The sequence below is a fragment of the Apteryx mantelli genome, chromosome 25 (genome assembly GCF_036417845.1).
Source record: "Apteryx mantelli isolate bAptMan1 chromosome 25, bAptMan1.hap1, whole genome shotgun sequence".
Classification (NCBI taxonomy): Eukaryota; Metazoa; Chordata; class Aves; order Apterygiformes; family Apterygidae; genus Apteryx; species Apteryx mantelli.
In genome coordinates this window covers 8,187,878-8,214,176 of record NC_090002.1, presented here as the reverse complement: position 1 = coordinate 8,214,176, position 26,299 = coordinate 8,187,878, and the positions used below count along the sequence as shown (strand labels likewise).

The 26,299-nt window shown below is 59.7% G+C and overlaps 1 protein-coding gene across 8 annotated transcripts in view; it reads right to left on the bottom strand.

Annotated features, from left to right (window-relative positions):
• The window catches only part of ATP2B4 (ATPase plasma membrane Ca2+ transporting 4), a 54,821-nt gene that overhangs the window by 9,897 nt on the left and 18,625 nt on the right, over positions 1–26,299 (bottom strand). Inside the window, exons 2-21 of one of the 8 annotated variants that reach the window (XM_067310774.1) lie at positions 24,710–25,239; positions 20,714–20,911; positions 19,540–19,797; positions 18,518–18,643; positions 17,786–17,911; positions 15,349–15,384; positions 13,584–13,745; positions 13,057–13,271; positions 12,718–12,960; positions 12,370–12,611; positions 11,731–11,965; positions 10,023–10,202; positions 9,571–9,658; positions 9,159–9,265; positions 7,172–7,363; positions 6,828–7,041; positions 6,106–6,317; positions 5,632–5,739; positions 4,834–5,016; positions 1,297–1,386 (exon numbers count right to left, since the gene is read on the bottom strand). In XM_067310774.1, coding sequence (XP_067166875.1) covers positions 1,297–1,386; positions 4,834–5,016; positions 5,632–5,739; positions 6,106–6,317; positions 6,828–7,041; positions 7,172–7,363; positions 9,159–9,265; positions 9,571–9,658; positions 10,023–10,202; positions 11,731–11,965; positions 12,370–12,611; positions 12,718–12,960; positions 13,057–13,271; positions 13,584–13,745; positions 15,349–15,384; positions 17,786–17,911; positions 18,518–18,643; positions 19,540–19,797; positions 20,714–20,911; positions 24,710–24,905 — 3,411 coding nt within the window. In that variant the 5' untranslated portion in view covers positions 24,906–25,239. Of the gene's footprint in view, positions 1–1,193; positions 1,387–4,833; positions 5,017–5,631; positions 5,740–6,105; positions 6,318–6,827; positions 7,042–7,171; positions 7,364–9,158; positions 9,266–9,570; positions 9,659–10,022; positions 10,203–11,730; positions 11,966–12,369; positions 12,612–12,717; positions 12,961–13,056; positions 13,272–13,583; positions 13,746–15,348; positions 15,385–17,785; positions 17,912–18,517; positions 18,644–19,539; positions 19,798–20,713; positions 20,912–24,709; positions 25,240–26,299 lie in introns of all 8 variants that reach the window. The other 7 variants (XM_067310778.1, XM_067310776.1, XM_067310775.1 and 4 more) reach the window with 7 other exon arrangements.

Sequence of the window (26,299 nt, the reverse complement as noted above, 5' to 3'; positions counted from 1 at the left end):
CCAGGAGCCAGCTTGGCGACTGATGTTCAGGAGGGCCATGTTTTTCCGAGCATGGTTTCTCAGTTTGCGCGCGGAAAGTCACGCGTCTCCACGTACACTGAAAAACAACGCGGGCGAAACAGAGCGGCCAGCTGGGCACCGACTGCCTGCTGTAACAGGACAGCGATGCTCTGGGTACCACAGGGGACTCGGCGACGCCTGCGCAGTGCCCTGGGGGGGGGGGTCCAGGGCAGCGCAGGGCCGGGGACACGTCTGTGTGTGTGTGTTCCTCCTCACGAGGATGTGTGCTTAACTGCAGCACGTGCGCTTAAGTGCTGTCCCGACCGGGGCCTCCGGCCTCGAGGCAAGGGCGCTCAGCGTGCGGGAGCTCGCCGCCGGCCTCGGCACGGAGGCGCCCGGGAGGGCTCGGCTCCGTCTCACGCAGCATGCAAGTTAACACGCGGGCCACGGGAGGCTGCTTGCTTACAGGCCAGCTCGGGAACAGCGGGCTCAGCTGCAGGTGAGCGACTTAAGAGCGGCCCTGGTGCTTCACTGCCTTCCAGCTGAGCCACGGCAACCGGCTGCTCTCACACACGGTCCAGTCTTTCCGCCAAGGCAGGAGCCGCTGCCTTTGGTCACACACGTGCAAGAGGCAGCGAGCATGCAGGCAGCCCGTTACCGCAGCTCAGCCGACCCGCGCTAGCACGTTAACTGCTGCGGGCAGGCCTGAGCGGTCGCTCTGCCCCCAGGCAGATTTGCAGCTTTGGTAAAGCCGCCCCTCTCCTCAGCGGAGCCCTCCCCGGCTGGGCAGAGCCGCACGGGGAAGAAATTGCAGCGTTTGGACGCAGCATTCCCTTTTCACAGCAGTGCTTTTAGTTGCTCATAAACGCATGGTTCTTTTAACAAGAACTGCCAATTTTGCACCCCTCAGGAGGGTGAACTCATACGTCAGTCCTGCAAAGGAGGAGAAGAGGTAAAAGAAGAAGCAACAAGGAATGGAGGGGGGAGGGAGGGGAAGGACCAGAAAGTATCATAACCTTGTTAAAGATGCGACAGCATAAAAATTAATTAAAAATGATCTCCCGCCCCATCCTTCATTTTAGAAATCAGTGTGTCGGTCAAAGGTTAGAGGGAGAGAGAACAGGCTGGGTTAGGTTGGTGCAGTGCTCTCTGTGGTTATTAGAAGTCATGCATTGTAATAGACTATCACTCACTGCCCGCAGGAGGAGATGCAGCAGCAGCAGCAACAGCAGAAGTGGTGGGAGTGGAATTGACGGAGGAAAGAGCTACATGGGTTGGGCTAGAAACATTTTTTACATCGTGGTGCTGGCTCACGATGGAAGGCTGTCTCCTGAGGGCTCCCTGCAAAGAGGAGGCGCCGGTCTGGAATGTGTAAACTACGTCCATCTGTAAAGAATCAGAGAGTGAGATAGCGTCGCCCCGGTCAGAGACAGAGGGAGAGGGGTCGGGGACGGAGCGGAGGGGAGCAGGGAGGCCGGGCAGACACACGCACGGACAGGAAGGAAGAAGGACGGACGGAGAGGTGGGGAGGAGGGATGAGAGCCCCCCAGCCCGCGTTCCCATGCACCTGCACCGGGTTTGGCCGGTGTTTCTAGGAGCAGAGAAGAGGTCGGCTTCCAGCCTCGGCCTCGCTCTCAGTTGCGTGAGGTGCACGGCTTATACCACCACCAAGAGAGACCGTGGTGGGAGGGAGTGTAACAGGAGACACCTCGGGATAGTCCCACAGTCCGCAGGAGGAGCAGAGAGAGAGAGGGTGGGCAGAGGTGTGAGCTAGCAGCCTGCGGTCCAGAAAACTGCACTGGGAGCATGTTTCTGGTCCCTCAATCCCACGGGACGTACGGCCAGGGGAGCTGAATCCTGAGCCGCACCAACGCGCCCACAGCTCCCACGGCAGCCAGCCGTGCTTGAAGACGTTCAGCCTCTCTCCCAGGGTCGCAGCTCAGCAAAGGGCTCGTGTACCAAGCGGAGCTGGCAGGGGCGGGCAGGGGAAGCAGCAAGGAAGCACCCACATCGGTCTGTGGACGTGCTCCAAGGCAGGAGGGACTGAGCAGCAGCCGGATGCCCAGGATTCCCAGACACTTTACACCTGGACCTTCCCCATCCGCCATGTGCCAGACAACCAAGTGGGAGACTGCACACCCCTGCGCCTCCCCGTTCTGCTGCCTTGGCCACTTGGCTCCTTGCTGCAAACCTCAGGAAAGGGGCACCACTGCCAGGCCTGCTTGCAGCTCTAGTGCGCCCTGTAGATATTTTACATACTGCTTTGCTCCTTGCCCAGTTTGATCTCCTTCCACGGAGAGACCCTCTTTTCCCCAGCGCACCAGGTTAGTCCATGAGCAAGGAACCCTACACTTCTCATTTCAGGCACGCTGATTCAGGACACCCTATCAGAGGCCTGTTAGGTGCTCAGGTTTGACCTGCAGGCTGCTCTGCTCAACTTGCAGGGCTACCTAGACAGAAAGGGAGTAGCTAAAGAGACTCCAGGACTTGCCAACAGTTGCAATGTCCAGAAGCATTCTTTGTGTTGCAACAGTAAGAGCTTGTTTCAGTACAGGTCCACCACGGCTACCAGGAGAGATACCTCAGAGTGTCGTGGTTCGGAGGGCAGACCCAGAACCAAAGGCACGTGCAGCCTCTGGTATTGCAGAGGTTCATACCTACCATACCTCCAACACATCTGGATTGCTTCTGAAACAGCCTGGTGCTCCCAGCAGGTGTTTCATGTGAGCGAGCCAGATTGTGAAGTTGGGCGCCGCGGAGATGCAAGCTGTGAGCAGCAGCGCCCTGGTCCCTCAAGAAGAGCCCGGTTTCCACCTCGCCCTCATTATGTGCCCCAGTTGCAATGGGCAGGGAACAATGTACCAGCCTGGCAGGATGAGCCAGCATCAGCACTTGGGGAAACTCAGCCCAGCCCGTAAATGCCGTACGTCTCATGTGCACCCACAGACTGTGACATGGGCCTGTCCAACAGTCTTCCCTTCCCATCATCTCTCCAAACCGAAGCCATGGAGATGGTCCCCCTGCCACAGCCATATATCCTGCACTTCTGCAGAAGCACCAAGACGGCTGCTCCATGCCAGGCAGGCTGAACAACCTGCTGGGAGCACTGGCAGGGTTACAGCAAGAGATGAACAGAGAGGAGCAAATGCCTGTTGTCTTGGGGGTGGCAATTTCAAGGAAGAAATGGGATTTCTGCTTTAGTGAACCCTGAACAAGGCGAGAAGATAGAACTGCAGATGTGGGTTACAGGCACTTCTGCGACACTGAGCAGTGATGGCTCAGGACGTCAACAGTCTTCATCAACATCAGGACCCAACAGCTTTGGGCCACCTCCCATTTTGATAGTTTTGACGATTTGATGGAGGGCCGCAGGAGAAGGACTCAAAGGTAATGCAGGGTAATGCAGCAGCCCGGCATGCCAGCGGCTGCTGGGGACCTGCAGCTTTCCTCCAAGGGGCAGCTCTGCCCCAGACCTCGAGGAAAGAAGAGGGGTAGCAACCTTGCTGTAGGGAGCTCTCCCTGGCTTGACTAGCCAATTGTTGGCAGGGGCACCAAAAAAACTCCCCCAAACACTTTCAGGAAAAATTGTACCAGGGTGAAGCAGCTGACATAAAAACACTATTAACCAATTCTCCACTCGTTCTCTGCTGCAGGGCCAAAAGCACCACATGAAGAGCCAGGAGAGCTGGCAGAGAGAAATGGCAAGAACCTTTGGCCGGAAGGGCTTTCAGGAAGGCCAGAGAGCAGTGGAGGAGCAAGACCTGGAAAGGGCCCAGCAAGAAAGGCCAAACGCTACAGGGAAGACCAGGGCAGAGGGAAGTGATGCTCACTTGTAACAGCTGCTTTGGAGGGGACTGCTGGGAACATGCCAGTGCCCACAGCAGCTGGGAAAACCAAGGGTGCCAGGCAGGCTCCAAAGGTCCTTCATCAACCCTGATGACTCGGGAGCTGAGATCAGGGATCACAGCTGCTACTCTCCAGAGCGTCACCCATCACACAGCAACAGCAGCCTCCCAGCAAGAAAAGCAAGCCTTTTCCCGGCAGCTCAGACACTGTCCGAGGCCGATTTGCACTTGGCTGGTCAAGCCCAGAGCAGTTTCCCCACTGAGAAGAGGGAGAGAGGACAAGGAACTGGACAGCAGTGATGCCCAGTTGCTCTGTGCTCCATCTCTCATCGGCACTGCAGGTCCCTTGCCCCGACGGCAGAGCTCGGGATGGCCTCGTCTCTGGGTTATTCCAAACCCAGAGTTGAAGTCAGTCTCAGGCCAAGGCCCCAAAGTGGGCACAGGGGGGAAAGCACACAGCCAAGCTCCGATGTGCCCAGAATGTGCTGTAACGTCTCCTGCACCGCCAGGACGGAGCCCTACATGGGGCACAGGCAGCCAGAACATCTCCTGAGGTCTAGGAGCAGTGTCCCAGCAATGGCCCTGAGAGCAGCTTCAACACCAATCCACTGCATAACTCAGTAAACCCAGGGGGGGCCCCAAGGCCCCTCCACAAAGCTCCTGAACCCCCTTCTTTGCTGAGCGAGGTGCCAATCGCTAGCACATAAAGCCTCCTGCGGACCGACCTGTGCAGGGCTGGAGGATGCAGTGTTCTGCATCAGAACAGACCAGTATCTCCCCCCTACCCCAAGCTGTCTCAGAAAGGCAGACTGTTCTGGTTTTCCAACCAGAGCAGACCCAGAAAGGCACAGACGGTGGGGAAAGTCTAGCCCAGAAGGTGATGGCATCCTCTGAGCAGCAACAGTCGCCTCTTTCCAGATAGAGCCCCTGGAAAGAGAGAAAGAGAGAGAGAAGAGAAAGCCCCGTGGGACCCGCTGCCCCGCAGTACCTGAGTCTGTATCCTGTTGAGGCCCCTGAACCACAGGATCTGCCCACGCCGCAGCTCCATTTCAGCGTGGTCAATCTCATCCACGTCCTCAGGTAGCTCCTCTTCTGGGATCTCCTCCTTGGTGATGCCATGCCCAGCTTCCTTCAGGAACTTCAGATGGCTGGTTGGGACAGTGCAGATCAGCTGTGGAGAGGCAGGGAGAGAGCGGCTCCTTAGCCTGCAGGCTATGGCAGTACCAAGCCCACTGCCAGCAGCCTTGACCAAGAGGGAGCATTCCTGCAGCGAGCTGCCAGGACTCAGCTGAGAGAGGCCAGCCCCTTTCAGCCATGCAGGGTGTCCCCAATCACCCCTCCAGCGTCACTCCTGTCCACGCGCACAGCCACCATGAGGCCAGCAGCCCGCCTCTCACGGCCACTGCAAACGTGGCCTCCTGCATGCATGAGAGGGTCCAAGCCCATGTCTCTATGAGGCCATGGCAGACACAGCCCTGCTCCCTTGCCTCAATACAAAGCTCGAGGGCTCCACAGCGCAAGAACTGGCTCAAAGAGACACAGCAGAAATAGATGAGAAACCTTGCTGGAGGACACTGCGAGGAGGGTGGAAATGAGGAATATCAGCCACTACCTCTCCTTACCGTTGGTGTGGTATGGGGATGGAGCATGGCCCCCCTTCCAAAGCTGCCCTGAATATATGCTGGGGAGAACAAGTGCAGCCAGACAGCGGGAAGGGAAAGGCAGGCTGGGCTGCCAGTATGCCATGGCACGGAGGCACGTGGTATTTTTTTAGGCTGGCTCTTACCTGACCCCAAAGGAGCTCTCCCACTCCAATAAAAACACACCAGAACCACTGGCTCAGGGTGAGTCCAGAGCAGCTGAACGGCTTCCCACCAAACTCCACAATGATGATCTAGAGCGCAGGAGAGAACAAGTCACACACCAGGGAGCTCAGAGGGCTGCACTGGGGCAGCCAAGGGAAGAAAGGGTCCCCCCAAGCCACAGATCTTTTCCCCCTCCCTGGGATCACAAGAGGAACAAGAACCTAATATCTATGCTACTAACTTTACAGGACACCATAGCGGCGGCTGGCTGGCCCTGGGATCTCCCAACACACTCTAGACCCTAGTCGTCAGGTTTTGTGTCACCAAGAAGCTGCCAGAGAAGAATAAGGGAAAAACTGAGAGTCGCGGGCTGAGGTGGTGGCAGACACGGGTCCTACCTGCAAAGTTCCCCTCCCGCCCCACCATCCATCCCCACACTGTTCCCACGGCCTCACCTGAGCTGCAAAGGTCCCGAGCACCACCGTGCAGAAGATGGGATTCCGATAGATGGACTCGAAGACGTTTCTCTCCCCGTGGATCTTGCGAGCATTGATCTCATTGAACAACTGCATCATGACGAAAGTGTTGAAGACGATAGTGTAGTGTTCAGTGGGTGGGGAGTGCAGGGGGACGTTCCGGCCACTGTCGATATCAAAAAACTTCTCCCCTAAGCAGACGAGGGGTTTTGGGGAAGGGATGAGGAAGGGTGGAGAAAAGAGGAGAAGATGAGATCCTGTTCCTCACTTTGGCTCTGCACTGGTGGAGGTGGAATTAGAATCCCAGCCTATTACTGAAGAACCCTTGACCCAGCCAGAGTCCCCCATGCCAGCCCCACTGAACCTGTTTCTTTAAAAACTTTAAAAAGTTGTTTTACTGGCTAAAACCATCTCTGCACCCAGCGAGACCTAGAGCAGACCCACACCCTCGAGAATCCTTTCATTATCATCAACATACATGACTCCCCATCCAGTAAATACACTCTGTCCTGGCTGGCCTGGGGTTACTGGGCAATTGCTCAGAACAAGGATCCTTAACACTGCTCTGGAGGCAAGGAAACACAGCCTGCAGACCCGCACTGCCTTTGTGGGGCTGGCTGCGCTCTGCAGCTCACGGAGGTCTAAGACAGACAGCAAGGCAGGCCTGGGAGTCTGCCCCTGCCCATTGCTTGGGGCCTCACCTGCAAAAAGCAGCGTGAAAATGATAGTTAGCTGGTACACCGCATGCCCCAGGATGTTCTTCATCATTGTGCGGGAGATGAGCGGCTTGTTGCGGCCATACGGCTTGCGGAGCAGCAGAGACTCGGACGGGGGCTCTGTGGCCAGGGCTAAGGAGGCAAAGGTGTCCATGATCAGGTTCACCCACAGCATCTGGACAGCCTTCAGGGGAGAGTCCTGTAGAGAGAGGAGGGACAACTCGTTACGCTACCTAAATGGCCCTCTTTGCACTCCCCATTTGACTGGAGTCTCCACTTTCCTTCTGCTGAGCCAGCCCAACCCCAGGTGCCCAGCCAGCTGCCCGTACCTGCGTGATACAGGCACCCGTGAACGCCACGATGACGGCCACGATGTTAACGGTCAGCTGGAACTGCAGGAACTTGGAGATGCTGTCATAGACATTGCGCCCCCACATCACCGCCTTGACAATGCTGGTGAAGTTGTCGTCCGTCAAGATGATGTCTGAAGCCTCCTTGGCGACGTCTGTGCCTGCGATGCCCTTGAGGGCCAGGGAACAAGTGGCAGTGGTGAGTCATTGGGCAAGCTCCGGGCTGCCCATCCCGGCTCCGGGACTCTGCTTCTTCCCAGAAATAGCCCCGAGACAAAGATCTGCTGGAGCCAGAGGAGGTGGAAACCAGACCCACTTTCGGAGCAGGGAAACCCGATGCCAGTCCTGAGTTCTGCTACGGCTGCAGGAGACCAGCTCACCTCCCGCCTGGGGCTCTGAATCAGTGCAGCTTTTCAGCCTGAAGCTGTCAGTGCTCTCACATAGGGGCCACATTGCGGTAAAGCAGGAAAACAGCTTACAAGCAGCTGCTTCCTCCTTATGCCTGGAAACACTGTGGTCCCTGGCTGCACATCTCTGCTGCGAGCGAGAGCCAGGACTCCCAAAGGAGCAGGAGAGCTCAACAGCCCGAACCCCACGCTCCTGCCTGGCACAGGCTCCCCACCACAGCCCACTCCCCCCATCCGGAGCAAACGGCAGCCCCGCAGCGAGCTCCAACCACCAGATCTGCTCCACAGCCACCTGCAGCCTCTAGAAAATCACCTGCGGCCTCTCAGCGCCAGACGGCAATAGCTACGCAGGCAACTCGGCTCGCTGCGCTTCTCATCGCGGGCACTGAGAGGCGCCCGTTTTGCGCGCAATCTGCCTTCGCCAGGCACTACACCGCACGGAGCCGATGCCCCGTAACGAGCCGTTTTCCCCGGTGCCTTCCTGCTGGAAGCTCTCTTGGGATTTGCAAGATCTGTCTCAGACGGGAATCCCTGGCTTTTGCAGGGCATGAGCTGCAAGGTGAAGTCGGACCAGTCGCAGGTAGCATGCGTGCCGGCTGATCCCTGCTCTCCGGAGGTACAGCAAGGGCAGCGAGCCCAGCCCCGCGCAGTGCCTAGCTCCCAGAGAAGCCCGACGGCAGGTCAGGGCTGATCCTGCACGTGTTGCACTGGGGGCATGCAGAGCCCTCACGTACGGCTACTGAGGGAGGAGACACCCTTCTGCTATTCCAGCTGAAGAACTGTACTCAGATCTATAACAGCTTCCTAAAAATTCTCTTGCCCACCCAAAAATTGTCATTTGCACGTGAGCTTCGCACAAAGGCTCACACACAGCACCCTCCAGCAGCCGGCTCCGCTCACGTACCAAAACCTAAACAACTCACAGGAAACCAGTTAAAACTGACAGGTTTATTTTCTTGCCTCTTCCAGGCAGGGCAAAGCAAAGCAACAAACTGGAGATCAGAGTCCTTCACTGTAAATAAACTTCCCAAGTTAGTGCTAGCACCACACGAGGAGCCTGGCTTGCCCATTACGAGCCTGGGGGAAGAACTGCAGAGATAAACCAAGTCAGACTGAATTACTGGGCTCCCACCGCTCTCCTGGACCTCACACCTAGGAAACCAGGCCAGGCAGGTCACCGCTTTCAACCGCATGCACTGGCTGCAGGGCATGAACTCTGGGCAGCTCCACAAGCCCTCTGCGTTGCCTTCAACTTGTCAAGGTCCCTCTAGGCGGGTTGGAGAAGTCCACCCCTAAGCCAGGCTACCAGAGGACTGTTTTCCAGCAATCTTTTGCTAATGATCCAGTATCATCTCTCAAAAGAGGGTTTCTTCTTTGTTTTTAAGCCATTATATAGATTTGGAAGAGAGTTTCACAAGTCCAGAAATAATTTAAGTGTTCAGAATAACTGAAACATGACATTAGTTTCCCAGCGCATGCTCCGGTGGTCACACTAGAGAGCGAAGGCCATCCCCCAGAGCAAGAAAACACCCCATGGAAACCCCACTGCCATTCCATACCATCGCGAATCCAACATCTGCTTTCTTCAAAGCTGGGCCATCATTGGTCCCGTCTCCTGTCACAGCCACTACCTGCCTCTGGTCGCCAACGGTGCTGTCGATAATTCCTGAAACAGGGACAAGGAGTTCAGAGTAGAGAAGTCCCAGGCCAGGCTCCCAGCACAGACTGCAAAAGCACCCGGGTAGAGCAGGGTGAGGCAGTTCAGCAGGAAGCAACAACTGCCCGAGAGCGGCCGCGCAGCCGGGGGATCTCCCGGCCTTGCAGGATGCGGGAAGACTGGCGCCTCTGGGGAAGGAGGCCAGTAACGCTCTCCCTCTTCAAACGGAGGCACGAGGTGGGGAGAGGCGATATGTTTGCCAGGGAGAGACCTGCAGAGGGAGAAGTCGCCCGTGGGAAGATGCCTGCACTCACCTTTCACGAGCGTATGCTTATCCGTCGGGGAGGAGCGGGCCAGCACGCGCAGCTTGGGCCAGATCTTATCGAGCTGCTCTTGTTCCACCTGCGGGACGAGGCACATGTGAGGATGGGCAGGGACACCCAGAAACCCGCCCCACTGCAGAGCTGTCCCCAAACAGGACAACACCTTCACCTCAAACCACCCAGACAGCCCTGCAGCAGCTCCGGCAAAGGATCACAGCAGGCAGAACAACCAGCTGCCTTTACGCAAGGAGAGGAGGAAAACCCAGCCAGATTCAGTGGGTTATTTTGCTGGGACTGTCACAGCGTCGCTACCCACACCCACCGCAGAGCTGGGCCCACGGGTGCCCCTCACAGCCCTGCGCTTGCCGTGTCCCCGGGTGCTGCACCACAGCCTGCTCCAGCCCACGGGGCAGCGGGCAACGGGTGCAGGGCTGCTGTCCCACCTCTCCCTTCTCGTTGCGGATGAGCCGGTTGAACTCCTTCCCCTCCAGGCACAGGAAGTCCTCTCCCGGCAGCAGGATGCCACACTTGGTGGCGATGGCACGGGCAGTGTTGATGTTGTCCCCTGTCACCATCCGGACGGTGATGCCTGCACGCTGGCACTTCAGGATGGCGTCTGGCACCTGGGGGAGCAGAGATGGAGTCAGAGCAGCGGATGGGCAGTGCGGACCAAGCACCTGGCCCATGTTCAGGGCGCGAGGCCCTGGCTCTGCTGAAAGACGAGGGAGAGCAGCTCCTGGAAGCCGGAGGAGGCCTGGCTGGAGAGCAGCTGAATTAAGGCAGGTTCTGGACCGTGCCCAAGGACAGATCAGGTGGCTGTTCCACTTCTCTGCAAAGCGGCCCAGCTTCCCAGCACTGGAAAGCTGGGTTGGAACCTCGGCCAGCCCAGGCCAGGGAGGATCATGCAGGTGTGCTTGCCAGCAGGGCGGGAATAACCCAAAGGGAAGAGCTGGGGGTCCCTCCCAACCCAGTGCAGGGCAGGGGCACATCCCAGGCTGGGTGCGCGGAGCCAGGCTGCTGCCCAGCAGTGATCGGGGCGGCAGGAGGAGGGACCACACGCATGTACACGCATCCCTATTTCAGGATTCACGGGAGAGCCACGGGGCTTCTTTCCCACCTTCCTTAACTGGGTCTGGAAAGGGCCCCGGCAGAGCCACGAACCAGCAGTGCAGCCTCCATCCACCAGCAGCTCAGCTCTGCGCTCAGACTCGGTGATGAACCACTGAACCGAGACCCCCTCCCCAGAAACGGCTCAACGGCCCCCCTGTCTTTCCCCAGGGCTACAGGGCAGCCCCCAGCGACAGAGGGGACCAGGGAGGTTTGCCTGCCCCTGCTCCCCGCTGCGGACACTGCCCAGCTCTCGGTGGGGCTGGCCGGCTGCTCCGGCACGCAGCCGCATCCTGCCCTCTCTGCAGCTCCAGACAGACTCGTGTGCTTATTCGGAGCAGGTCCTCTGGCGCAGACAGCGCGAGATCTTCCAGCCCCTGCCCCAGGGGGAAGGTAACCTCATTGCCTCCTGCCTGTCACGCAATCCATCAGATGGGGGCACTTCATCCGTCCCGCACGGCGGGTCGGCAGCGGACTCACCCCCCGCCGCCGCTCCGGCTGCGGCAGCACGTTGCTGCGCTAATGGGTTTATCTATTACGGAGCGGTGGGGGGAAGAGGATATTAGTGAGAAATTAGCAAATTGAATCACGGCCTCCAGAGCCAGTGCAGACAGGGTATCTGTAATGCAATTCCCAAGCCCAGATACTTCAACGTCTAATTAAGAAAAGATGTAAGGAAAGCAGGAGCACAGGGGGCAAGCTTCAAGATGTAATCAAAGGGCAGGTATCGGAGGGCTGATTGCATTAGCCCAGCTGCCTGCCCATCACCCTGCGGCAGAGGAGGGGGCAGCAAGCTGCAAGGGAGGAACCAGTTAGCGGAGGGGTGGAGACCAGTCCTGCCCTCCTCTAACACCCTACAGTGTCTCTGGTGTCTCTGTGCAGCTTTCAAACGAGTGTGGAACCACAATCTGGCTCATGCAGAGACCCCTGGCACCAGTGGGGGAAAACTCAGCACGGAAATACCCTGCCACCAGGTCCTTCTGCCTAGGTATGAGAGAGAAACGTTGGCATCGGACAGCCACAGCTGTGCTGGGGCTTCAGTACCTCTGGCCGGACGGGGTCCTCTATCCCGACCACAGCGATGCAGGTCAGGTCGGACAGGATCTCGTTCTCACTGTCCCAGTCCGGCTCGGCACCAGCAGGGAAGTCGCGGAAGGCCAGGCAGATGGTCCGTAACCCATGGCAGGCCATGGGCTCAATCACCTTCTTTACCATCTCATCCCGGTCCTTTAACTTGAATACCCGGGGATCACCATTCTTGTCCAAGATCCTGGTGCACCTAATGCCAGGACAGGGAGGGGAGGTTAAAGGAGATGCAGCTGTGGCATGCGGCCTGCTTAGCAAGGTGCTCGGGAAACACCCAGCATTAATTCCAGCAATCCATTCCCTTTGTTGCTCAGTTCCCCATCTGTAAAATGGGGGCATCCCTCTGACCCATAGCTCCCTAGTGCTTTATCAAAGCCACAGTAAAAGAGTAAAACACTTTGCAAGGCAGCACTATCCCACAATCACCTGCTCCCTCCCTGCTCCACAGGGCTTGGCACACCATCCCACTGCTCCCCAGAACTTCTCCACAATGCACGGGGACCCGAAAGCCGATGAGCTCGTGCCAGAAGGCAGCACAAAGGCCCGTCGGACCAGGCAGCATGGGAGAAGACCCGCGTAGCAAGGAAGGGCGGTTACTTGCGGAGGATGATCTCGGAGGCTCCCTTGCTGTACATGCGGAAGCCGCTGTTCATGTTCTTCAGCACCGTGCTCATGGACTTGCGCACTGAGTTGAAGGTGTAGACCTTGTACAGCTTCTCTTCAGGCACCTCATTCCTCACGGCCTGGTAATCCTGCTTCAAGTCCAGCACAAAACCCAGCAGGGCACACTCGGTCTTGTTCCCCACTTGCCGAGGTAGCCCCCCTTCCTTCTCTGGTGGCTGGAGGGGAGAAAGGAAAAGCAATGCCAAACCTCAGTACAGCAGGAGAGGAGCTGCAGGGACAGGCCAATGGCCAGAGGTTGTTTGAGAGTAGGGTGGGACGCACCAGGATCTTGGATGTGTAGGCAGAGTTGACGGCAACACCAGTGACTATGAGGTCCAGGACCTTGGGCAGGATGGCTTCGGGGTCAGGGATCTGGCGGTAGTGGGTGTCTCCCATGTAGGCCTGCACCACGGTCATTCGGTTCATGGTGAGCGTGCCTGTCTTGTCCGAGCAGATGGCGGTGGCGTTGCCCATGGTCTCACATGCATCCAGGTGTCTCACAAGGTTGTTGTCCTTCATCATTTTCTGCAGCAGGCAACACAACCAGCATCAGAAAGGTTAGAGAGAAAAGCCCAACTTTCCTTCACACCCCCCAAGGATCCTGTTGTATCACAGCCTCACCTTGACAGAGTAGGCCAGGGAGATGGTGACCGCCAGCGGGAGCCCTTCGGGCACAGCCACCACTAACACGGTGACACCAATGATGAAGAACTTGACAAAGTACTGGATGTAAATGGGGGTGCACTCCGCCCGCCAGGGCCGGCCCTGCACCCCAAATGTGTCGATCACGAAGTACAGCACCAAGATGATGACTGTGATGGCTGACATGATGAGCCCTGGGGGAAGAGGCAGAGGTAGGGGTGAGGGTGTGCAAGCCAGTGGAGCCCAGTCCCCCGACCCACATGAAGCTGCTGCAGCACTTCAGCGCCACTAGCACCTTCCAATGCCCTGAGAGCATCGTCTACACAACAGCATATGTAGAGATCCAAGGCTGGAAGAGTCCAAGGAATTCCCAGTGCCCCTGCAGAGCTGGGGGAAGGGATATCCCTGTCCCACCATGCCATTTCCAGCAAGACCTCTGGTGAAGACCATGTGCCGTACCTCTGGGGTCACGGCTCGTGCTGGGCTGCACAGCCACCGCAACTCACCTGCCTTCCCGATCTGGACCGCCAGGCGCGTGAGCTTCCCTTGCAGCACAGACTTCTCCTTCTTGGGGACTTTCACTTTCTTCTTCTCCTTCTCCTCATTTTCCACCCCTTCCTGGCTCTTCAGGGGTTGGATCTCTAAGGCCACACCATCCTGAGTTTTAGCTACAGCCCAGGGCAAAACAGACACCACGTGTGAATAGGAGAGAGACCAGGAAAACCTCTCGGACACCACTGAGAAAGATGGTGGTGGGAAAGAGAAAACCCAGAGCAAAAAACATTCCCTGCAACACACACGCCTCCGAGCGCACGGAAACCTCGCAGTCCCAGGGGCCTCTCTAAGGGGCACTCTTCTACCATCTACCCCACGGCCACAGCCCCCAAGGGATACTTGCACCCTGGGAGAGGGGGCAGGAGGTGGATTTGTGCTTCCAAAGTCCTTTAAATAAAGGATCCTCAGAGATGACACTGGACACTGCTATGGGCTAATTAGGACTGTCCCCAGCAGTAGTGACACCTCTCTACAGCAGTGGTGCGAGAAACCCCTGGCAAGGCCTTCGGGGTGCAGTCAGCTTTCTTCTGTCCTCTCCTGCAGGCTGCTTTACACCCTGCAGCACGTGCGAAGGAGTTGGGTCTGAGCCCCACCACAGACTCCGGTCCCCTTCGGTGTCCTGCCCCAGCAAACGAAGCGCCTCGGCCTCGAAGCAGCGCCGTGACGGCAGGCGCTGGAGGCTACGGGACCTCCCTGCCCCGCTCGCTCTACGTGCGGCGCTGGATACCCTCCCTAATACCCTTTTGGCAGCTCGGTGGAAATCCCTTTCTACCGAGAGGGCCTGAGGGGTGAGATGAGGGGGAGGTTAGGCATTCGCATGGAGTTGACCGAAGAGCAGTGAACCAGCTCCTTGAACCCAGCCCTGCCAGCCATCCGCCGCGTTCGCTCTAGCGTCCGAGACTTTCAGCTGCTATAATTTGGCCTAAAAGCCCATGTCCTAGCCCAGCTAAAGGCCTGCACGAGGGAGACCCAGGTCGGCTGGAAATTTTGCAGAGGGATGGGAAGAGGGCGGAAACCTCCCCCCGCGAGTCTCCTCCGCAGCTGCTCGGGGCTGGGAGCGGCAGCGGCGCCCCGTTAGCGCCGGGCACCCGCTCCCCTCCCGGCTGCCGCCGCTCGAGCGTTAGAGGCACCCGGGAGGTCGCAGCTGCTTCGGATCGGACACCTCCAACGTTACGACAGACCCCGACACGGACAAAACACGCACCCGGACACAAGTCTGACGGGAAGGAGGGAAACTGCTGAGAGGAGAGAGAAAGAGAGGTGGAGAGAGAGGTGTGGAAATGGGTTTCCTCCACAGCCTGCAAAGAACAGGGTGAGAAACACGGGCGAAGAGACGCTCACGGAGTCGAGGCGGCCACGGCAGGAGAGGGTGCAACAGCCGCGCCAGCAGCCCCGCGGCGGGAGCCGCTCAGCCCTCCCCACCGCCCGGGACAGGAGCCGCGTCTTCCCCGGCCGTGCCCAAACTAGACCCCGCAGCGGGACGGCGGTGACGGGCATCCGAAGGATTTGGAGCCACCAGACCCAGGCGGCGACCCACGTTAACAGGGACGAGGCTACCCCGGGAAAGGGCTGCGGGCACCGTTGCACCCTCTCCCGGACAAGGAGGCGAGAGGCCGCCGGAGCAAAGAGCACAGACTCATGAGAAGAAGGAAGAAGGAAGGAGGAATGCTCGGTAGTTAGTGTGGTGCTGGTTCAAAGGATGGAGAGGCTGGTTACCTTTGTTGCGATTTTCGGGGGCTCCCGGTTTTTTACCTGTTCAAAGAGAGAAAGGGTGGAGGGCTGAGCACACGGATCTCGACATTCCCCGTCCGGCTGGAGGGACCCTGCTCCGAGGGGCCGCGCTCTGCTCCGGTGGCCGGTCCCAGGGCCTCGGCACAGCTGCGGTCGCCTCCTGGATGCCACCGCACGTGCCTCCTGCCCTCGGCACCGGCGGCTGGCCAGGTCTCCTTGCCGGCCAGAGGGACCCTCCACCCCAGCACCACTGCTGGCGGCTGCAGCACGGGGGACGTGCAGGAGCGCTGGGCGCTTCCTGGCTCTCCCGAACGCTGTGTCCCCCTGTGCTTTGGGCTTCCCCATCTGCAAAGCACCTGCTAAAACCTGCTATAAGACGAGGAACGCCAGCGCTTCCGGCTTCCCGCTGCCATCGGGTGCAAGCGGATCTGTCCAAGAGATGCGGACCGGCCTCTGCCTGCTATCGGCACACGGTGCTGCACGGGGCCGCAGGGGCAGAGCCGCGGCGCTCTGCCTGTGTGCGTGCACAGCCCCGCGCACGGAAGACCCCGCTTGCCTCTGCAACACTGCCTTGCGTGACAAGGAGTTTACGCGCTAGAGACCTGGTTTCTCCTTCCCTCCATCGCACCTCCCAGCATCGCAGCGAGGGATGCGCCGGTGAAATCACCCCCCCCTCCACAACCTTTGCTCCCAAATTGAGGGCTGCCAAGGCTCCAGTGCAGGGCACAGAGCCAGGTTTGCCGTGGGGCTGAGTGACACAGGCCGGGGGCAGGGAAAACGCCAAGCACCATCCTCAAAAGAAACCACACCAGCACCAGAGCGTTTTTGCGGGGGAGAGCCCGTTGTTTGTTTGCTTTCACTATCCCACATCTCACCAGAGCTGCTGGAGACCTCAGATGTGGCTTCTACTCGCTGCAATCAAGGGAGTCCTTCTACCCTGCAGCACCAAGCTCCTTTCGCAACGGTCCTCGCCCCAGCTCCGCTCTGTCCCCTCTGACAGGGAGGGAGGAGGGCGGGAGAAGGGGGGCAGCTCCCTAGGTCTGCAGCGATGCTTCCCTGCACCTCCTAAACCCCCCTGCACGCCAGCAGAGGGAGATTGCCACCAGGAGCCAGTCTCACCCGTGCCCTAAGCTGCTGGTCAGCTCTAACAGCAGAGCCGTTCTCACATCTCACCCCATATCCCTGTTTTTACCTAGCCGCCAAGATGGTGGGAAACCCTAAGAGCTTTGCAGTCCCCAAACCACAGCTGGATACTCCGGAGCCAACCCCTACCCCCAAACTACCCCCACTGCTGCAGCTGGCTTCCTGGGCCCTGGCTGGTGGGCAGGGGCAGGCTTTCAGTGCTCCCTCATCCCCCGCTCGGAGGCTACCTTGCTGCATCCGTTTGGGAAGCAGATGCAACGTGAGCGCTGCTGCCAGCACCAGCCGCCCGCGGCGCCACGATCGCCTGTGCTGGGTGAGGAGGGTCGGAGGCAGGCAGAGCACACGCAGCCCTGAGCCGAAGCGGCTGCCAGGAGAGGCCCCGCAAGCCTCTGTCCCATCTGGCCTCGCTTCCCGGGCAGGGCTCCCCGGCACCCGGGGACGTCTGTGCACCCAGCGCAGTGGCAATGCCAGCTTGCAGCTCGTTGCTGCCAACTCTTCGCGCCTCGTTACTGCCAACACTTTGTGAGCCCAGACCCGCAGAAGAGGGACGTGGGGAGACGGAGGAGCACAGGAGGTTCCCAAACCTGGCTCCAAACCCTTCCTGATTGAGAAGGACTGGTGCAGAGCAGGGAAATAAGCAGCAAGAGGCAGGAAGCTATTCAAGTCCCAGCACGGCTGGGAACCTCAGCCCAGCTGGCTGCTCTCCTATCCTCCACCCAACAGGCACATAAAACCCTCCTTTCCCTCTTCCCATCCTCTGCACTTTGACTCCTTCCCTGTGTAGCTCAGGGGACACCAGCAGACATGTTCAGCAAAGTCTTCAAGGCGCTGGATGGACTAACATCCTTCGGATAACCAGGACTCACCTTCCCCCCACAGGGTGGGCAATGAGCACCATGCCAAGGCACTGCTGGGCATCGCTCTCAGTGACTTTTCCCTCTGGGCCTTGACCCCCACCCTGCAACTCCAGGCTGCAGCTGGCTAGAGAAGAGAGATGAAACCATGTCCTAGAGGAGCTGAAGAGCAAAGGAAGGAGCCGCAGTCTGGGTGCACAAGAGGGTTTTCTCATGCAGCATCTTCCCTAGGCTGCAGACCAACGGGAGCAGAGAGGGATTCCCCCGCGTTGTCTCGGAGCTCAGTGTACCTGCCTGGGTCGTGTACTAACACACAACTGCGTCCCGTGGACGTGGCCATAGCTTGTTGCACACTGTTGGATGCTTCCCAGGGTGGGAAGAAAAGCAAAAGGAAGGGAGAAAACAGGTTCAACAGATCTCCTTACCTTTCTTCACCTTCTTTTCCTCATCTCCTTCTCCTGCACCCAAGAGAGTGAAGATGATTCCTGTCTGTGAGTTTATACCCACGGCAGTCACTACCATCCGTCCAGACCCCTCCATCACGTGGGTACCTAGCACAACAGGAAAGCCATGGTGGGACAGGACATCATTACACAGTTCTCAGCTCCTTCCAAAAACACAGCATGCTGGCTGCCTCCCAGACTAGGAAACAGGACATGGGAGTAGTCACCTCTCCATCACCAGCACAAACCCAGACCAGCCCTGCAGTGACCACATGGGACTGCTCGGCACCTTGCAGGAGGGAGCTGAAGGAAGTTTCCTTCCTCAAATGTCTCCTTCCATGGAAGCTCAGAGCTGCCAGGCTCACCAGCGAGCAGGGCTTCCCATGGGACACAAGGCCTGGACAAATGGAGACCTTGGAAATGTGCTACTGCAGTTTCCAAGTCTTCCATGGTATAGAAACTCCTTCAGGTCATGAAGCAACAACAGAGCAACATGGTTTGCAGTGCCACAGGCAGGTGGAAACTTTCTAGAGCCATCCATCCATCCACCCACCCACCATGCGGGTTTGTTCAGGATCAGGATCCCATTCTGACTGATTCAGCAACACAACGGCCATGCTGCCAGGCTCAAGACTTCAAATCAACCTGAAACCTTGTGTTTTTTTCACACAGGTGCTGCAGATATGGGTTTGGTTTTCTGGCCAAGAGCCTCACCTGACAGTAGCATGGGGTCTTTCTCGAGGGATTTCTTGACTTGGTCTGATTCCCCAGTCAGTGAGCTCTCATCAATTTTCAAGTCGTTCCCTTGGATCAGGATGCCATCTGATGGCAAGAGGTCACCTGGAAAGGAGGAAAGAGTCTTAAGGATCAACCCAGACCTGGCAAGTCTCAGCTCACTCCTTGCTGCAGTGTCCTAAGAGGAGGCTTCCTGCACTGTGAATTTTGAGTCTTTTTGCCAGTCTCCGACTAAATCTAGATGGAGAGGAAACAAAGGCTGGATATTAAAGGATGATACTTAATAGCTCTAAAATATTGACTGATATATAAAAGCATTAGTTTTGAGGCCCTTTGCTCAGTAAATCAGTCAGCGCTTTCCCATATCTGCTTTACTGAATCAGTAACATCCTTCCCAACACCTCTTGATACATTCAGACTGTTACAGGATCACATCATCCACCCAGAGAGGTGGAAAAAAACCCTGTGTTAAAATCAACACCAGGTTGGAACAAGCTAGTTCCTTTTGGGAGTTTGTACGGAACAAGCATACCTCCTGGTAAGCAAGGAGAGGGACCTACTTTAGCCCAAAGGCTGCCTTTAGCTGCCAATCAACCTCTTTTGAAAGACACCTTGCTAAAGGGATGCTCACCATGGACACAGTTATGAAAATGAATCATTTTAAGAGACCAACAGGTTCCCAGAGCAGCCCAAAGCAAATGTTCGTGCGCAGAGCCCAGCTCAGCACTGCCAGCCTTGCTCCGGCTGCAGCCAGCAAGACAAGCTGAGCTTTTTTTGCCTGCACAGGAGCATCTCCCACAGCTCCCGGCCAAGGCATGCTGCGAAACGGCACAGCCCTAGAGGAATAATTGGAGAAGACAGCAGGAGCCACATTTCCCCTCAAGGCAAAATGCCTGGCAAAAGCAGAGAGAAGGAACCGACGTGCCCCGAGACGGAGGAGACCCCAGCCAGCGGCCGGCGGCGCCTGCTCGGCTCCGCACGCCACCGTCGTCTCCACTCACCGTACTTGATCTGTGCGATGTCTCCCACCACGATCTCGGCCACCGGGATCTGAATCACCTGCCCCTTGCGGATGACCGTGAATTTCTGCTCCTGCTCGATGCGGCTCTGGAGGCCCCGGAACTGCTTCTCCTTGCTCCAGTCATTGAAGGCGGTCACCAGCACCACGATGATCACCGAAAACAAGATAGCGGCTCCCTCGATCCAGCCGGCCTGCGACTCCCCCTCGTCCTCCACGCCACCCGCCGACTGGCCGCACACTGCAGTCAGAGGGGGAAAACTCAGCTGCGCCGTGAGACACCTGGTATCTCAAGTAACGTGCACAGACCAGAGCCTGGAGGATGCTTGCTCTGACCTCCCCGCCCTGAACAGGTCCAAGGGCTGCCCCTGCTCTCAAGAGAGGTGTTTTTTTGTTTGTTTGTTTTTTTTGGGGGGGGGGTAGCTTTTTGTTTTTGCCCCTGAAGGCATTTGGGAGTTTTGCTCTTTTGGTTTTAGACACAGGCTGACCTAACAGTGCAAGGGTGGGGAGCCAGGGTGACTGGGGTCTTTCTCCAGTTCTAGCACCCTCCACCCCTTCCTCCGCTGTGTGACCTTGGCATGAGTCATCATCTCTCCGCATCTCCGTTTTCCGGATTGCTGCCCCTGCCCAACTCTTCCAAAGACACTGAAATCCTCAAGCCGGGGAAGAGAACAAAACTCGCCCAAAGCCATGTGGCTAAGAAGGGCACTCCCCAGTTTGGGGGGATACCAAGGGACAGAGCCATGCCCCAAGCCAAGAGGGAAGCCACGGGGGACCTGGGAAGGTACCAGAGCAGACGGACCCCTGGCTTTCATGCATCCTTTGGGGAATTGCGATGAGAGGCCCTGAGCAACGCCGCAGTGACAGCTATGCCCAGACGAGGGCATCAGCGCAAGGCCTTTGACACGGACGGGATCACACCAGGGACCGGCCCCACAGGGAGAAGCCACCACTTAAAAGGATGAGCAGAGGTGGCTTAGCTAAAACGCACCACCAGCGCCCATCTTCCCATGCTGGGCTGCAAACTACCTGCATCCGCAGTGGAGATACCCCATGGGGTGACCCCCCAGAGAGGTCCCTGCTCCCTGATGGCTGGCCAAGGTGGCTCCCAGAGGCCACATCTCCCTACAGCAACGCGGGGGACCCTGGGGACTCACGTTCATTGTCGCCGCCCGGGGGGTGATAGAACGACAGGCCCAGGGAGATTATGGCTGCGATTTCCAAGATGATCAGTGTGACGTCCTGAAGCGCCTCCCACACTAACTGCAGGAACGTCTTGGCCTTTTTGGGAGGAATGAAGTTCTGGCCGAACACCTGCCTCCTCTTCTCCAGATCGGTCGGGTTCCCGGACAGGCCTGCAGAGGAGAAAGAGGAAGATGAGAGCTGGCTCGTGCATCTCCGTGTGCCTTCCACTGCTGTGCAAGAGGCTCCCACCCCGGCATCACGGTGCTGCCGTCCCTGCGAGGCTGCAAGAGCTGGAGATGCCGTCAGGGACCAGCTGAGGCCGCGTGAGCCCCTCAGGCAGCATGGCGCGGGTGGCGTGGGGTCCTTGCCCCAGGCCCCGTTAGCAGGGCTTTTGCTGCCGACCCACTGCGGCTCCGACGAGCCCCTGGGGCCGACAGCACTGGGGAAGGACCCGCAGCAACGAGAGCGCGAGCTGAATCGCCCCTGCCTCTCGCCGGCGCTGCAGCCGAGCGAAGCGCCCGCGTGCCAGTTAATGCCAGTTGGCACTGGCCGGCTTGTTTACATGCTGCATCAAATTAGCCGTAAATCTGGCACTGAGCACGGAGCTCGGAGCTGTCAGAGCCACCTGATCCGCTCTCCGCTGCCAGTTCAGAGGGAGAAGCAGCCGCCGCGAGCGACCCGGCGCAGCAGGACCGTCTCCGAGCTCGGCCGCGGAGGTACCGCCCCGGGCACCATTGCCGAGGGACGCCGAGCTCCGCCGTGAATGCGGCACCATCCTGCAGAACACACCGGCTGCAGGGGGCTGGGGCAACGAGACCAGACCAGCACCCGACGGGAGCTCGTGGAGGGGCACACGGGGTTTTTCCCCACCAGAAGACGGGCAGTGAAGGTCTAGAAAGGAGCCAGCCAGCCCGAAGGGCGCCGTGCAGATGGAGCGGTACATGCCGCTGCGCACCCTGGCCGCGCACACTGCAATCCCGCACCACGGCATGGAGAAAGGGGTGCAAAAATGGACCCCCAAATTCCTTCCCGTGGGGCAGCAAGAGACTGCGGAGTGCGGCAGCCCCCTTGAAGCTGGACTGCTTCACGGCCCCATGTCCGCAGGCCAGCAACGAAGCTATGGGAGATGGGAATTCAGCCTGCCCCCTCCCCAGCCATCCTGCTCCCGATGCCTTTAATGCCTTAAAGCCGTTAAACGGTTTGGGGCGGCCCTGCACCACCTTAACCGAGGCGGGCGCCGAGCCCTCGTGCTCTCCACCTTAAGAGCGCCCGCGGGCTCCCACCAGCTCCCGAGATGCACCAGGCAGGGCGATGCACCAGGCAGGGCAGGGTGGCTGCAGCGCCTGGGACAGGCCCCCCGACACGGGACACGTCGCCGTGCCTGGAGCCGCCTGGCAGCGCTGCAAGCCCCCCCCGGGCGAGCGAGCCCTGGTTCGGGGGGGGTGTGGGGGGAGGATGCCTTCCCACCGACTCGGCTGCGTCCCAGCGTCCGGGCTGGGAGGAAGAGGCAGGACGAAACACGTCCCTCCCTGCTCCGCACCCCCCTTTCTCCTCTGACGAAACCCCGCGGAGGCAGGGAGGCGACGCGCTGGCAGAGCGGGCCCAGGCGTCCCCACCCTGCCGTGACGGGGCCGGCGGCAGCCTGGGATCTCCCGGCCCCGGCAGCCTCCCCGAGCCCAACCCATGCGCGAACGCTTCCCACCCAACGTCTCCGGCGGGACGCATGGAAAATATCGCTAACAGCGGGCTTTGACTCACCCCGGCGTCAGGACCGCGGAGGTGTGGCGTGGGGTAGCCGTGCCCGGCAGGCACCCGTGTTCCCGCAGGAGGACGGGAGATGCCAGCACAGGGGCCGGGGAGGCTGCCTGCACCCTACGACGCACCCCGGCTCCCGGCCACGGGATCTGGCCTTCCCCAAAACCCATCTCCGAGCATCCCCCTGCAGCCATCCCCTGCCCTCATGTGACAACCGGGCTGGAGAGGGGAGTTTCTCCCAATGCACCCACCCTCCCGTGCAGCCCCTGGTCCCACTGCACCTCCCCTCTGCCCCACGGCAGCTTCTTCCCGCTAGAGCATCCCTGGAGCCCTGGAGGTTCATCTCCCTGCAGGCACTGGTCCACCGCTCTGCACAGGTCTCTCCTGCAATCCCACCTGGGTACAGCCATCATTTTCTTTCTCATTAGCACCTGGAGCTCTGGCTTCCTCCCAGAAGAGCTGGGGGCATGGGAGACCCTCGCAGAGCAAAAAAAACCCCCTGCTTTTTGGTAGCAAAGTCAGGCTTTGTGCAAAGAGTCCCCCAGCCGGGCCGGGCTCCTTGCCGCAGCTCGGCGGGGGGAGGACGGGGAGCTGAGGCAGGAGCCCCAGGAGCTGCTACCGGGAGCGGGTGCACCAAGGCGGCGTTTCTGCCATCCTCATCGCCCAGGGGAGACAGGGAAGAGACACGCTCTGATCTGTGACTCACCACAAGAGCCTCTGCTTCGCAGCCGCTGCCGTCACACGGCTCCGTCCCCACCGCCCGGCCCGACGCGGCTCCCAGCCGGGGGGACCCCTCAGCCAGGGACGGGGCGACGGAGAGGCTGCAAACTCAACGCCCTGCAGCAAGGGCTGGGGGAAAGGGGCTGCCCCACTAAAAGCCCCTTTGGGGGGGGGGGGGTCCCAAAGGGGTCCGGGGCCATCGGCACCTCTTCCAGCAAGAGGCAGCGGTGGGATCAGCGCAGAGGCTGCAAGGCCAACACCTCTCAGCGCTGCCGCGCCGCCCCGGCCCCCTTCCTCACCCGCCGCCTTCGCCTGCAGACGTGTCAAGGCAGGTTGTCCGCCCTCGGCTTGCAGCTTCCCCGCCCTGCCGGGGCTTCCCTCGACCCGGCCCCGTGGCGGCGTCACGCCGCGCGGCGGCTCCCTGCAAGCGCCCGGCAGCCCTCGCTCACGGGCCGGCACCTCCAAAGCACGAGGGCAGGGGGGACGCCGGGAGCAACAGCAGCTCAGCAAGGCGGAGGGATGCGATGGTTGGTCCCGCTAAGCGCTCGCGGCCATCCCAGCCCCAGCATCCGCCGCAGATGCGGGGGACAGCGGCACGGGCCAGGGCAGCGGCGGCACCGCCGTGGGCTGGTGGGGGAAGATTTGGGCCTCGAAGCAGCATTTGGGAACGAACAGGGGCCCGTGGGTTCCTCCTCGGCGAGAGTTTGCAGGCCAAGGTAGAGCCTTGCGGGTTCGCTTCCCCCTTCGTCCCCTCCCATCCTGCCCCTGAAAAAGCGTGCTCACCACTTGGCAAGGGAAAACGCATTGTTTTGCGGCCTGGATTCGGTATTTCCACCGGGACACCCCCCCTGCTCTAATTACATCCCGAGATTGTCTTCCCTGCCCCCACCTTCCCGGTCCCAATCGCAGCTGTGCAATATGCTAATCCCATGCTTTCGGCACTAAGAATAACCGGCAAGTTTTCAGCGCGCAGACACATCCAGGCCCCCCCGTCCTGCGGAGTCGCAGCCGGCCAGCGCCGCTGCCGGCCCGGGCCGAGCGGAGCGGCGGGTTCCTCCCCCCCCCGTGCCCCTTTCGACGCCGAGACGCACGTTTCCGTGCTCTGCCTCCCCACCAAGGCGGCCCGCGGCGGGCGCTCCCCAACCTTTGAACTCTCCTTCCCCCGCGTCCCACGCAGCCCCGCAGCGAGCGCCGTGAATTATTAAACGGCGGCAGCGCTGGCGGACCTCATTTTCTTGTACGATGCAGCATTAGGAGAAGGGACCATCTCCCACCGGGCTTGCGATCGACACCTGGCGCAACAGGATCCCGCTCACAAGCTCGGCCCCAAACTGGTCCTTCCAGCCCGACGGTCGCCTGCGATAGCTGCTCAGCACCCTCCAGGCACAGCCTTAAACCCTGCCTGGAGGACATCAACCAGGTCCACCAGGCAGCGGTTCCCACCTCACCCTGCCCGGCACGCACGGCGCCGGAGCAGCGCGGCAGCCCCTTACCTTCCACCGGCGACGTCTTCAACCTCTTGCAGACGTTCTGCACGCCTCCGTACGAGTCGTTGAGCCTGGCGACCGCCTCGGCGCTCCTCAGCTCCATGAGGTTCCTCAGCTCCATCACGGAGCAACCAAAGTCCCCCTCATGGTTGCCTTCGGCAACCGAGTTCCCGGGGTGGTGGTCAGCCACGTTGTTCGTCATCGTGCCGACGCGGCCGCACTCGCGGCGGCAACGCCACGAGAGAACGGGATCCTGGGTCCTAGTTTTTCGCCTCCGTGCCGCGAGGGTCCCGCTGGGGGACGCGGGCGATCCTGGGCGGCAGCCCCGCTCTGCGGACGCGGGAGACGCGGCGGGGGCGAGCGGGCGCTTCCTGCGGGAGCTTCCCAGGTGAAGCGGGTGCCTCTAGCCAAGCCCAACTTCTCCGGATAAAGGTGTAAACAGGATGTGCATGTTACCGTGGAAGCGACCTTAGCAACGACCAGCGTGCATCTCCTGGAGAAGGAGGAGGGTTCCCTGGATACCACAGCAACTGGAGCTGCAGAAACAGAGATGCGGAACAAAAATACAGTCATTAGGAGGCCCAAGAGGCCGGCTAATAAATATGCATGCCCCACGGGATGGGAAGCGAGAGCACCCGTCCGCCAAAAAACACCAGGAGGCAACGCGGCGCCGAGATGCTCGCGCCCGGCTGGAGCGCCCCGTCCCGGGAACGGCGCTGCGACGCCCGTTACGCACCAGATCCCGCGCTGGCGGACGCCGGATTGCCTCCGCCGAGCTCGGCGCGGGCTTAGGGACAAGGCCGACGCGAGGAGCCGGGCGGCTCACGGCCGCGCCGTCCCGTCTTTGCCGCCGGGAGAAGGATCCCCGCCAGCCCCGCGCCGGGCGGCAGGAAGAGCCGCCAGGTGGTTCTTCGCTCAGTCCCCAGCTGTCCAGCCCAGAAAATACTCCCTTTTATTTTCGTTTAAAAATACATCTTGGGAGTGGAAAACAGCTGCTTCCTCAGCACGCTCTGCCGTCCCGGGGAGGGAAAACCTGGCAACGACGCCGGCAACAGGTAAGCGAAAGCATCCCATTGATTTAGCTGTCAGCACCAACAAGATGGGGCTCGGAGCACCGAGCAGGCTTTTAATCAGAGAGAAACTACCGAAACCCACACGTTTCTCTAAAATAAAGAGGCTCTTGCATTAATCACATCCTTTCAGGCTCCGTCTCGGGAAGCCCACTCGTACTATGGTTACGAGCTCTATTACCGTCCCCGGGAAGGCGGCGGCGAGGAGACGAGAGCTGCTGCAGCCGCGCGGCCCCAAGGCCAGAATTGCTGCCGGCCGGGCTGCATCCCGGCTCCGCTGGCAAGCTCCGAAGGTCGGGATGCCCCGAGCGGCGGCACGGGCACCGCGGGAATCCCGCGCCCCTGCCCGGGGTTTCACGCCGAGCCGCTGCTCGGGGCATCCCGGGATGAGGTTTCCCTGCCGGATGATGCCAGGGAAAGCCGCGGAGGGAGCAGGGAGTGCGGTGAGGGCTGGAGGCCAGGACACCCCTCTAGAGCCTGCTAGGGAGACCACGAAAGGAAAATAAAGCGTTTCCCAGAGCTATAT